This window comes from Solea solea, chromosome 19, assembly GCF_958295425.1.
Source record: "Solea solea chromosome 19, fSolSol10.1, whole genome shotgun sequence".
In the NCBI taxonomy this organism is placed as follows: domain Eukaryota; kingdom Metazoa; phylum Chordata; class Actinopteri; order Pleuronectiformes; family Soleidae; genus Solea; species Solea solea.
The window spans coordinates 11,687,285-11,701,367 of NC_081152.1; the positions used below are offsets into that span (position 1 = coordinate 11,687,285).

General features: G+C 39.4%; 1 protein-coding gene across 1 annotated transcript; it reads left to right on the forward strand.

Annotated features, from left to right (window-relative positions):
• The first annotated feature begins 331 nt into the window (after positions 1–331).
• Positions 332–6,673, forward strand: mtfp1 (mitochondrial fission process 1). Its single transcript, XM_058618194.1, has 4 exons — positions 332–673; positions 2,980–3,107; positions 3,959–4,191; positions 4,671–6,673. The coding sequence occupies exons 1-4, from the start codon at positions 604–606 to the stop codon at positions 4,735–4,737; spliced, it is 498 nt and encodes a 165-aa protein (XP_058474177.1). The 5' UTR covers positions 332–603; the 3' UTR covers positions 4,738–6,673.
• Positions 6,674–14,083: the final 7,410 nt, after the last annotated feature.

Here is a 14,083-nt window from a genome sequence, read left to right on the forward strand (position 1 = left end):
AGGAACTGAGAAAGCATGCAACTTGGTCAGGTACTGACCGGGGAGAGGAGAGCTTTGTTTTAAAGAATGATATTTCAATTGTAACATTTATTTTGTATATTTGGATGTATAGTTTATGATTTCCCAGTGACTTTTAAGTTATTCACTACAAATAAAAGGCTTTGTGCTGTGATTGTGTTTCATGGATTTGTTTATTTGTCATGGACAAATCTAATAAAAAAGACATTTTAGAAAGACAACATTCTAAAAAGACAATAGTGACACTGGCTGCCGGGTATGTGAATCTGTCACCATGGTAACGTTCACTTCCTTCTTCCGCTGAAGTGTCGAGGATGTCCCGTTGTTACGTCTTCCCTTTTATATCCTCCCCTTTCATCAGGAGTCCCCTCCACAGCTGCGAGTGTAACTCGATTTAGAGTGAAACTAGGTGGTGAAGTGGTAGTGGTTAGGGGCGGTTTGGGAAAGGGCCACAGACAGAATTTATAGATATTTTGTAGCCAGTTGGGAAACCACGCCCCCTTCACTGTCCTGATTGTACGTCGGATTTCCCATACACTCCTAGCGTTTGCTGCACCGGGGGATGGAGTAAACGGAAAAGACAACATGGATCCAGGTGAAGAAACCCCCAGCAAAACTGTCGACATCTATCGCGACACATGGGTCCGCTTCCTCGGTATGTATTTGTTCCGTTTTTCGTTTGTGAACAGTCAGACTGTAACCGACCACAGAGGACACACCGTGAGCTGACTAACCTGACCTCGGAGCTGTGTGCGCCAACTAGCTAACTTCCTGGCTAACCACTCTTTTAAACTTCTATTTATAGCTAAGTTTGAAGGACATAGCGTAACCACAGGAGTGAGTGAACGTCAGCGAGTGGTCTCTAATATCCCTGTCGTTTATGCTGCGTTTTTCACACCACATTTTACAGACAGTGCTGTTTTAGTTTCAGTCATTGCCCAGTCAAGTTAGTTGTTAAGCAAGCAGTGACTCATAAAAATACAAAGAAACGCCTGAAGGCATGACCACACTGAAGACTGAAACACTGTAGTATCTGTGCCTGTTTTCCAATTGGACTCTCTCCCAATGAGCCACTGTGTACACATATTATCCTGACTGAAGGACATGCATGCTGCATCTGTACACACTGTACACACTGTACATACTGTTCATGTTCAACACATCTACCAGAACTTTCCCAGTGGATATTTTATCTTTGTATGTGATAAAATATAGCAGTTTCATAATAAATTAAACACAAAATTGGTGCAACAAAGTCTAATTTTAAACAGCAATATAACTGCTTTCTTTTCTGCGTGTTCTCATAAGTCAATGTCAGTCACTGTCATAGGAATCTTTGGCAATTTAACATAATATATTAATGGGCTCACCAGCGTAATGGGCCTAACATTTTAAGATGGAAATGTTTCAGTGCCCATGTACAGCAGGATAATTGTATGTGGATAGCACAAGACTGTCTGCCGGATATCCTTGTAGATATTAGTAAACATGCTAAAAATGTGAGCTCTACATCAGAGACGTAATGTTTTCGAGTCTTTTTGTCCTTGAATTCAACTAAAATCTGCCTTTTACTTTCTCTTTCTCCTGCCCTCAACAACATGTAAATACATTCCTCCCAACATGCTGTCATGCCTTACTGGGCACAACGTAAATAGTGAAACACAAATGTTAATCTGAACCCTCTGCTCTCTAGAGGTAGTGTATTACCAGAGTTCTTATCACCTAGTTTTCACAAGTGCCTCTGGAGCTCCATAGCCGTTGCTTAACTTCATTGTTAAGTTTAAAGTTTTCAGTCATTTTCCATAATTTTGGGATATGAGCAACAGCTCATAACAGCACAGTGTAAGCTTTAACTAGTCTTTGTTCTCTTGTTGTTTGACAAATTGTGAAGGCTTCATCTGGGATACACATGTTTTATGTTAAAATATGCATCTTGTAGACAGGGATGCACCAATCCAGTATGTTCTCTCACAAAATATTACTTTAAATTTGTGTATGTTGAAATGCAAAAGGCTCTCTTTACTAAATCTAAAATGTGTGCGAACCATCGAGTGGAGCTCATTGATATCTTTTTGTAATGTAAGTTTACACCGGGTCAGGTAATCACAGCGGCCTGTTGTGAATGAATGAGTGAACTGATCATAAGTGTGCAGACTTTTGAAGAGTCACTGATGGAGCAACTGTATTTCATGAGGAACAGTTTCGTCCCCATAATCAAGCAAATTATTAATATCAAACTGAATCTTATCTGGTTTATGGGAACAGTGCATAAACTTTGTTGGAAAGTCGCTGGATGCGTAGTTCACCCAACAGTGGCTGGCAACAGAGCAGAAATAACACCAATAACACAAAGGTATTTTATATTTATAGTGTTTGTTATTGCAACTATTTATTTACTATTTACTACCAAGTCTTTATAAAGTGCAAAAAACAAACAGGCAGACTTCATGTAGTTAGTATGACCTGATCCATTAAATTGGGATTTGTAATCTGGATTTGAATCCTTCCAGTTATAATTTAAATTATGTGACGTTAAATATCCCAGTCCAGCTCTAAAGTGAGACCTCCAGTGAGTAATTTCAGTCAGATAATAGATGGTCACCAATCTTTTATTTCATCAGCTGTTGAATTTTTTGCTGAGGTGTTTCCCTCAGCACAGGTAGCACAGTAAAGTGCAGTGTTTGCACTCTAGCCCCCTTTTTTGTCTCCAGAACCAGTGTCAGAGAGGCCTGCATCAGCAGAATTTCACTCCCCCCTCACTCTTGTCATCAGTGAACCAAAGATAATGATCCCTGTGTGAATGGAACTCACTTTTTACCACTGTTTGTCATGTAATGTGGGGTACAGCACAGGTGAATCCTTACAAAAGGACGAAGGATATTTGAATGCTGATTTTTGCAGAGCCAAGCCCTTAACACCTGGTGCAAGGTTTTATCTTCATTTATGTACCTCTGCCCACAGGCTATTCCAATGAAGTCGGGGAGGCCTTTCGTGCTCTGGTGCCAGTGAGTTTTGTATGGGGCAGCTATGCTGTTGCCACTGCATACGTTACTGCTGATGCTGTGGACAAAGGGAAGAAAGCAGCTGCGGTAAGATATGAGCGTCTTACCCACATGAATGTCACATGAACATAACGTTAACATTTTATTTCCTGTTTAATCAGAGAGCGTTAATACATGTCACCCTCATTCACTGGTTCCAACAAGGGGCTTTTAATGTAGCTGCAACAACATGTTTATAAATTAGTTAATAAAGTTAAAGATAGAATATGAAACATTTCTGCATTAAAACTGCTAAAAGCGCTGAGACTAATGATATATATTTTGTTGTTGAGTATTTAAACCATTTATGAAAAGTAAGAGTGAAGAAGAGTGAACCAGTTTATTGTGTTTTTGTTTTTTTGTTTTTTTTTTTCCCCATTCATCCTTTAATCCCATGCTGCTTCATCAAGTACGGTATTTTGTTATTACTTTGACTGGTAGACCCATAGTGGCAGAAATTACATACTGTGCCTTTAATTGTCAGCAATTATATAAAGTAATTAGTTGGTGCCAGATGTACACTGGTTCCAGCTTCTCAAATATGATAATATCCCCCACCGCGGTATTAAGCCACTTAAATTTGCCGCAGTGAAAATTCCTTAACCGAAACGGCCCTAGTGAGCATGGGACTTTTTCACAGCGGCCATTTTGACAGGTCACGGAAGGAAAAGCACAGATGTTTATTAGGCGCTCTCAGTTTTAGGATCACGGTCACACTACTTGAGCTGAGTATCAGTGGTATCAATAACACATGTGCTTGTACTTGCTGAAACATGTCAAAATGTCTGTGGTGAAAATGACCCATTTTGTGTTCTTCATATGATGGGGTATTAAATCGGAACACTTTATTGCAATGGCTGTTATTCATGTTACATCTGATCCGCCATCTGTTCCTGAAGGCCCACGGGGACAACCCAGGGAGGACGACACGTGTTGGCGTAGCAGTGGTGGACACGTTTGTGTGGCAGGCCCTCGCCTCAGTGATCATCCCAGGCTTCACCATTAACCGCGTGTGCGCTGCGTCACTCTACCTGCTGGGCAGAACCACCAAGTGGCCTCTGTCTGTCCGCAAGTGGACAACGACGGCTATCGGCCTCTCCACCATCCCCTTCATCATCACCCCAATAGACAGGTTGGTCTGTGTTTCTGTATTTCTTCATACTGCACATGGATTATGTAGGATTTAAAAAAAAAAAAAAAAAAAAAAAAACATTTATCATGATCATTGAGATGATTGTGGGTGAAATGTTCTAATAGTGATACGTTTGCTATCATAGTAATGTGCAATATTATGAAATCCAAGATTCAAGATAGCTTTATTGTCATTATGTGTATTTGCAATACGGCCTACTGCGATTTTCAAATCGCAATATAATATTGTTTAAGCCAAAATGTGTGTCAAAATATGTTTTTAGATGAATTATTGTCTTACATCTGATCACACACCCCAGTTCGACATACATGTTCCAACATATGCCTATTTAAAAAAATAAACAACTAGATTATTTCATGTTGAATTGAAAACAGTCAGATCTTAAAATGACAAAAGGTCACATGTCCAGGGGCAGATGTGTTTCACAGACCACATGATTTCTGCTCTGTACTCTGTAGGTCGGTGGATTACCTGCTGGACTCGAGTCTCCGGAAAGTCTACAATGAGGACGAGAAGCACCAATAAAGAGGAGCCGTGCTGGACACACGCCCCTTCCCGGTTGAGAGACCAGTCGAGTCTACGCAAACCTGTGCTGTTGATCCACCACTGTGAAGCACTCAGGACTTGTAAAGAAGGGATTCGTGGAGTAAGATTTCACAGTTAGTCATGCTAAAGTATTTCATGTCTCAATTTAAATTCTTCATCGGTAGGTTTAGTTGTTAAGAGTGAAATCCTGCTTTGTGATGCTGTATATTAACCTTAACCCGTAACCTCTCAGGGCAATCTGGGTAGTGTTTAAATAGGAATGTAACCCTATGTGCAGGGATACTGTATACTGTTATATTCCTGTGATCATGAATACAGACGAAGCCTCCAAGGTTGCCCTCATGGGCTAGAGTTATGAGCTGATTCTCTGTCTGATAGAGCCACAAAGTCAGAACAGACAGTCACAAAGTCAAGAAATTAATTACAAATCCGCCATATTCATTACTGTAATGGCCAATTAGCCACAATGCTCCTCTTATTCATTTCGTACTGTCACAGTTTTTTGTCATTGTTTCTTTCTGTTACTTAGATGTTTTTAAAAGTGTCTTTCCATTGTTTCACTCTACCTTATTACTGTTGGTCAAGGGACTGTCAAGATTTGCACTGGCGGCATTTTACAGCATGTTACAATCCATATGAGTCTTTATTTAATGTGTAGTATTGGTTCTAATAAACTGTTACAAATACAGAATCAAAAGACATTTGGTATAAAGTACAGTAACGTCTTTTATTGCAATAAGAAACGCTGTCAGAGCCACTCGGCTACAGGTTATCGTGAGAGAGTTCGGCTAAGTTACAACTGAAAAGTAGTCAACGCAATTTCTAGATAATGTGTAAGCCATAGTTGTATAAAGTGAACGTGAACAGTTTTTCCTCCTTGACGCAGAAAGTTAATATCAAGTATAAGTACATTAAATTCAGTGGTGCACTTCTCAAATACTTGTGAAGGTCAGTGTAATATCTATGCAGGGATTGGTTTAAGGGACTCTTTTAGCAATACACAGATAGTATCTTTATGTTATTGCCAAAAAATATATATATACTGTATTTAATGCTGAACTATGCAAGAAAAAAAATACAAGTGTTTTGCAAAGGGATTTTTGTTTAGTTTTTGTGTCTTTTAGCATTTTCTTTTTCATTTGTCACATCATGTATCTGTGCTATGTTAACTTTCTTGTGGAGAAAGACGCTGAAAAGAGAATATCTACATGCTGGTGGTTAATGCTTATTCAGTAGCTCTTAATCTGGTTATAAGGCTACTTAAATTGTCATATATATATACAGTATATATTTTTATTGGCTCTTAAAAGGAATGAAACATGTGTCCTCAGGGTTGCAGTGAATGTAGCTTTCGATATGATCATCCACAAATGTAACGTTGTTTTTGACTTGTATAAGGACAGTTGGACTTGTCGAGCAGGAAAAGCACAATAACATGTACTGAAGATTACAGTAGCAATACCTTATTGGATTATTAATGAAACAATTGCTTTTTCAGCTAAGACATGTCAACATATACAGTATATATTTAATCATATTTGATGTTAACATTTCAGATTTCACATACAATTCTGCCGTCACTTTTATTGCTGCAAAAGATAAAGTAGTTGACTTTTTTTTTCGTCTTCACTCTCTTGATGTTTTTTTGTGTGACAGTGTTTTTCGGAAGTGGGTTCAAAATGAGTCACGTTTCAAACGTTTCAAAGTATCAAACCTCAAGCTGAGTTTCATGTGCTGATCTTACAAAAAAGGATGGAGATTATTTTTCATATGTGAAAGTTTCTGTTGAAAGCTGAAGCCTCGTGCTTTACGCCTAATATTCAGTAACACTCCCTATCCTGCAACGTGTGAGACACTGGAGAACAACAACTTGTGAATCTGTCGTGAAATAAATAAATTATATGGTTGAAAGAAATGGTTTATGGTGTGTGTCAATCTGTGTCAACTTCTCAAAGTGTATTTTCTGTTCTGTTGTTCTTTGCAGTACAAATATTATTTTTTTTATTTTTTCAAGCTTTATCTGAACTCAGTCTACACTAGGGGCTTCCCACAGTAACACCTCACTACAGTGTGAATTCACATGGTAACATAACAACTTTCTTTCTGTCTCCATCTCCCAAGCAACATACTGGCAGATGAGAGGCGCATTTCAAGGAATTGATGAGGTAATGAAGTAGAAGCATGAAAAATGTGCTGGCCTTGTGAGCTCATTCCAATCATTTATCTTGATTGAGTCAGGAAGCCACAGCTGCTGCCAATTCTACAGATGGGGTGCCCCACATAATAAAGGAAGGAAAGCCAACAGTGGTCAACACAGCCATGTTTCTCTTTAACCTAGTGTTTCTGGTTCTTTTGGCTGCATCAGCTGCCCAGTCAGGTAAGACAAAAAGTGCTATTTATCTCGTGTTTAACGCGGAGGCTTCCTTACTTGAGTGAATCTTGAAAAATGGTTCATTTTTTGGAAAGATCTCGTTTGAAAATCACACAATATTTGCAGGCATTCCTCGCTACGTCCAGGGTCAGTGGACAATCACGGATGAGAATCTACTGTACGAGGACCCCGATGGAGAGTTCCTAGCAGTAGATGACAGCATATGGCCTGACAGTTCATCAGAACAGGTTGAGGAGATTATGGTGGAGGAGCAGAACATGCAAACTACTCCAGGGCCAGATGTTACTCAGGAACCAGGTGGGCTGATGACAGTAGAAATGATCAATAATTGCATAACCGAGTGCTTATTGTTATATTTTCCTTTAGCATCGGATGATGATGAAGATGATGGAGATGAAGATGAAGATGAAGAAGAAAGTGATTCAGCTGTGTGGAAAATAGTTTTGGTAATAGCTGTCCTGCTCGTGTCCATAGTGGGATCATTGAGTTTGGCCTATTACCTGTGTGTGTGGAGAGGAGGCAGGATTCACTATCAGCCTCAGAAGCAGGTCTATACTTGATGATGAGTAATAAAGTGAACTTTGTGCAGATTTCATCCTCAGTATGTCTCATTTGTCTGGCACCAATGATAATTCTGTTTCTTTCACAGGATATGCAATGACCCGGAACGTCCTAATTTGTAAAAACAATCTAAATAAGTAATAAGGGCAGTTTCTTTAGGGTTATTGGGATTGTTTGGGTAAAAAAAAAATATATATTAGTGAACATTTTTAAACTGAGGTGTATTGAGCAAATCTTGAAGGATTTAGTCAATTATTGTAATGACCACTAGAGGTCAGTACTTGCTTTGTGTGTCATCCTACATGAGACAGTTATGCACACTTGAGGGCCATATTAATACAGTAGCTTTACACTTATCCTCTATACTATGTCACTGAGCCCCGACATATTGTTTTTTCCTCACTGAGAAATGATTAACACATTTAAAATTATATCTATATTAAGAAATAAAGGTGTTGCAATTTTTATTTTTTTTATTTTTTATTTTTTTCCAAAAAGAAATACCGGACACCATGAAACACTCTAAATCAAGCATTAACAAGTAAGGTGCTTATATTTTTATATAGGTGAAGTGCATATGGATAAAAATGTTTTTTACGGCACATTCTTTTGTTGCAAATAACCTGCTCAAACTTGTTTAACACGGTCGTGTAGCCAGCTCATTGTGTAAATATAGTCTTTGACAATATCCTTATGTGCCTCAAGGTGCTTCTATGCCGTGCCTCGGTAAATGAAACTTGAAATATTTTAATGATGAATCAGGTTTGTTTTTTTTTTCACTCCAATATTTACATGACTTATTTTCTACTGCAGTCATCACTCCTGCTGTCACCAAAACTAAACTTGCTACCTTGAAAGCAAACCGTTCCCTTTTGCATAGGAATTCATATTGATCAAGATCACGGCATGACCGTTGGGCTGTTTGGTGAGAGCAGTGCTGAGAGTAATGTTTTAATTCAGAGTCAAGCAAGCAGGCTTGGATCAAATCCGCAAACATTCATACGTCCCCTTTGAGCAATATCAGGTGGCATTAGGGGGCCCAAGGAGACAAAAAGCTGATGAATTGAATTAATCTCCCCTCCCATGATGGATGGGTCTGTTCACAGGGGGTTGGAAAATGGGAGCATTGTTCATCTGTCACTCCGATTGCCATGTCCCTCTATGATTTGTGCCTGGGTTGCGAAGGCCACAAGTGGCCAAAAGACCTCCCTCTCTCCTTCTCACTTGTGTCACTGCTTCTTTTTCTTTTTTTTTTTGTCCAGGAATTCCCAGCCTTTCAATTGCTTCCACCCCCACAACCCTCGCTGATCTCTACACGAGCAGATCCACAAAAAAACAAACCTTCACTTAGGAGAAGCAAACATGAATATCTGTCTCTCTCTTGGTCTGTATGCAGTTTTGTCTGCAATAATGTTCAGTGTTTGCATTTCAGATAGAAATCCTGTTTGTCTACATGGTCACATGTACTTTTCCTCCAACTGCCGTGCACATGAGTGTGTGAATTTTAAAATGAATGTAAGCCTTTCCCAAGATTTTCCCACTTTTCTTTTTATAATACATGCAAAACACAATTCTAATTGTTAATGATGAAATGAACCTAGAGAAAAAGCAAAAAAGCCAATAACCCAAATAATTCAAACTTATGTTCAATTATGAACCCAGAACACAAAGAAGTTAATGTTCTTTAATTTATTTGCATAATATCTGCTATAATCCTCTGCAGTTTCTCATATGTGTCCTTGTGGAAGACACTTCACCCCACGTTGCTCTTGACGACTGTGCCGGCAGCGTGTGAATGAGTATGAAAAATGAGTGATAGAAAAATGGGCTGCACATAGATGCTCTGTATGAATGTGTGAGTGAAAGGGTGAATGGCAAAAAAACTGTAGTGTAAATCAGCTTTGAGTGATAATCAAGACTAGAAAAGCGCCATGTAAATACAGCCCATTTACCTCATCTGAAATGCATGTTTTTCATTGATTAACACTTAAAACCTGCTATATATATATATATATATATATATATATATATATATATATATATATACATATATATATATATGTGTTGCCTAAACTCTTACAATAATTTGTAAGTAAATTGTAATCCCTGTTTTGGGATTGAGATTATAAGGCAACATTAAGATGCAGATGCAACACCTGACCTGACCTGATCATTCCAATGAAAACTACTCTACCTAACTACATAGTATCTGAAGATACTGGAGAAGACTTTGTAATGAGTACAACAGGTGAGAAGGCAAAACCAAGAAGCCACATTAAACACTGTCAGTAAGAGCTACATATACTGTAGACTAATGTGGGTCAGGGTGCAGGGATGATGACCTAAAGTACACGTGAGGACAGCATCAATAACTTGACTTGTTTACAATAAATTCATTTGCCGTGTAGATAAAAGGGCAGAGTAAGCAGAATCCACTCTCCAAAACAATTACAAAGTGAAATCATTAGCTAAGACCAATGGGCCATAATGTTGTTACTCTACAACTACTGCTAGTCATATGCAACCACACACACACACACCCTCTGTAGTGAAGAACTCTGTTTGTGGAAAGGCCACTTTCAGGGCACCGACAGAAATGTTTAATGCTTACCGGTCGATTTATTGAGGTCAGCAGGAGGCTACGTTTTGAGAAAGCTGAAGAGCGGCTACGTTGAGATTGATTTTCATGAATGGTTTTTATGCTGAGAGCCACAGAGAAACAAAAGACAATCACGGCACATCAAATCACGCCACCAAAGAAATGAGGGTAGGAAAAAAACAACAAAAAAACAAATGAAGGGCAAGGCCAGTTCTGTGTCACTGAGCATTGTATTATAATAAATATGAGTTTCTTTATTGGAAACATGAAGATGAAGAGCACAGGGAATTCTGCAGGATTACACTCTTATATATATTGATTTGATTTAAATACCTTTATAAAAAAAAGGCACTTTATTTGTTGTCATAAAAAAAGAAATAATGATAAATAAAGTATTAAGGGTATAAAAATGATAAGAAAAACGGAATTCTTCTTCTTCTATGGTGTTTAAAAGCCCCTTGCATCCATGATGTTGTATTACTGCCAGCTTCTGGAATTAAAAAAGTCTTCTACACTAACCAGTCCATCATATTCTTTCTTGTCTCCTCACTCTCATCCTCTTCTTATATGAAATAAGGCTTTTTGCATGGGACAAAATAATGGCTGCCGACGAAATATTCCACCCTATAAATTAAAGCCAACAAAACAATAGTGTTTGATCCAACAGTGGCGAGGCGGTAATTTGTGATTTGACAGTGTACAGTGTGATACAGGCTGTGTGCTGGCAGAGCTCCCCTCCCTTTGTGAAATGAATTAGGAGAATGTGAAAACTGAGCTGAGCTTCAGTGATACATTATGCATGAGGAGCTTGAAGGCTCCTACTGAATTCTGTTCAGGTGGCATCAGAGGGTGCAGCCGAGTGGAAATGCTGGCCGGTCACTTAAAGCACACTATCTGTGGTAATCTCGCGCCATGAAAGCACTGCACACGGCCTGCGCCGTATCCCCTCCATACTTGTAGGCTGAAATATGCAACACAACCAGGTTTCTATAGTGGCCACAGAGGAGCTTTTTTTCCTGGGACAACAGGGGATTAAAGGCCTTGCTCTAACCTTCAGGCCGCCTCCTACCCTGCATAACTTGAAGCGACCATTTGCAATTTAAATTAAAATCCATACTTTGTTTACCAACTTGATTTACTGGCCAACAGTATATATGTGATCATCATCCTTGTCTGCAACATTAGAGGAGGCTTAGTGTGTTTGACAGCTTGACATAATCCCACAATCATCAGATAACGCACCTAATGATTTGTCGTCTTCTGTTGTTATGAGATAATATCTCATTTCCTGTCTCTGAAGTCGTCTTACAAAGACATTGTCTGCTCATTGTGAAATCAATACGCCGTGGAGACACCATTACGACAGTCTTCACAGTAGCATTCACCGGCGAATAACGCGCTCGACCACGGGGCGGGGACTCCACAGTGCACAGAACACGCCGTCACCTCCAGAGTGTCCTTCGTTATAACAAGGCTTATTGACCTGCCCAAAAAGAGTACTCAGTGTAATTAAATTATGCCTCACACAAGAGCAAAACCAGTATCAGGATGAATTATACTGGGCTCGGTGGACTCTCAGGGGAGAGAGAGAATCATGATCAGTGTGCGGTGCCTTTGCCAGCAGACAGACAGGTCATTTGTAGCAAAGAACACAGGGAGGCAACACTGCTGCTACAAGGTTACTGCCATCTTAGTGAATATACAGTTGGGTCTATTTCACTGCTAAGTAAATATGGAACTTTCACAACATACTGTATATCTGATATTTCTAAAGGATATGTGAAAGGTCAAGGTCGAAAGTGTGTTGCTGATTGAATGAATGAATGAATGAATGAATGAATGATTCGGCTTTCACCCGATTGAATATTTATGGAGATTGAGAGGAAAGAGGAAAAGCCAGGAGATCACACATTTCATTGCGAGTCGTCTGCTGGGGGACATGAATGTCTGTACCAACTTTTGGATTGGTCTATTTTTATTGTACTCGCGGTATTTCGGTCTAGATTAAACGTGTGGACTGACTGATAATGACACTGCAGAAAACAGTCACACTAACACATCAAAATATGTGGCTTTGTTCAATTCACGCTTGGCTGTTAAACTGTCTGCCTCTTGGCCTCTGGGAACCTCTGATAACAATGTTTCACTCCCGCTGTGATATAGACTAAGATTAACTAAACAGTAACACATCACGTGACAGTGGGAACTATGTGAAGGACATGAGGGAAGATACGTTTCAGCTTTATAATATTGGTGTTACCTGGATATTACTGAAAATAAAAAATAATTATTATATTACAGAATGGTGAAAAATAGCAGCTCCAAATTTAGGAAAATACAAGAAATCAGTGGTTGACTGGTGTATGGACACAGTTGCAGTAGAGATACAGTAAACTGACACAGACAAACATGTATTATCTCTCTAAGAGCAAAATTCAAAGTGGACGAGGCAGTTAAAAAATAACAACAGTGAGCTGACGGCAGTGTGAGAGGAGTTAGACCTGCAGACAGTGTGTGATTTAAAGTCTCTCACTCTCTCCCTCTCTCCCTCTCTCCCTCTCTCTCTGGCACGGCTATAATTTTCCTGGGTGGAATGATGGATGAGGCGGTGTCAGCCCATGTTCATTATAATGCACACCATCTATTCTTCTCTGCTAGACTCTCCGCGCTCCAGGAAATGCCAGAGAGGTATTGGAGCTGCGGAGAGAGAGAGAGAGAGGAGAAACTCTCATCTGATTTTATGGAGAGAATTTGCTGCAAGGTGTGTGTGTGTGTGTGTGTGTGTTAACTTAGCACACGGTCGTCCATCAATCACTAATGAAGATATTGTGAGCAACTGCTTGTCCTTTAAGGAAAAAAAAGAACACTATGAGCAATAAACACGACTCTATGTCTGTGCAATTCCAATAATGTGCCTTAGCTACAGTATGTGCAAGACATTAAGAGAAGCACAGAAATGTCTTTGTTTGTCATCACAACTTACTCATAATATTTTTTAACGGCGCTGCAATCAAATTTGACTGTGAGCAATGGGACCCTCTTAAATTTAGCACATTACAGCATTTTCTGCTTTGTTATTTCCCCCTTTTGTCTGCTCTCCTCTCTTCAGTTTGAAATGGAAATGCACCGTGAGTCACACACACCTACATACCAGCCACACACACACATACAAACACACCGCAACATTTGATTTGTGGGGTTGTTTTTTTCCCCTCGTATTGTTATGTTTGTGCAAGTTTGACTGCAAAGTCCTTCCAAGTCTCCAAGTGATTTAGTGGCTCTGCTTTGACAGTTCACTTGTTACAGCCTTAATGGTCCTGTGCATAAAAATGAGTGACATTCTCTTTTTCACGCTTTTTCCCGAAACATGTACAGCGAACTACGGTGACCTTTAAATTCCTAAAAAGGATGTCAGACTTCTTTGTTTGTGTAATATTCCACTTGCTGTAGAAACGTGTATTTATTTGGCACTTTCCTCGTCTTGGTGACGGTTTTTGCCATTCACTCATTCATACAGCACATATTTTCTATCACTCACACGTTTATCCGACAATGTCTTCCCTGAGACACTTGCAACACTTGTAGACCATCGGAGCCAAGAATCTAACCCACAGCCTTTGAGGTGAAAGACGACTCGCTCTGAGCTATCATCACCCCAGATAGCCATCTCTAGGCCCTAGATACATAATCCTAGGTAAAACACATATAAACAACTTATTCCAGGGGGCACATTTGATCTCAAGTGGGCCTGACCAGTAAAATAATAGCATAAT

Bases quoted from the DNA above. Each gene is read 5' to 3' on its own strand.
- mtfp1 (XM_058618194.1), top strand. From the start codon at position 604: ATGGATCCAGGTGAAGAAACCCCCAGCAAAACTGTCGACATCTATCGC. The intron at 674-2,979 runs GTATGTATTTGT...CTCTGCCCACAG, and splicing joins CACATGGGTCCGCTTCCTCG to GCTATTCCAATGAAGTCGGG. The intron at 4,192-4,670 runs GTTGGTCTGTGT...TGTACTCTGTAG, and splicing joins ATCATCACCCCAATAGACAG to GTCGGTGGATTACCTGCTGG.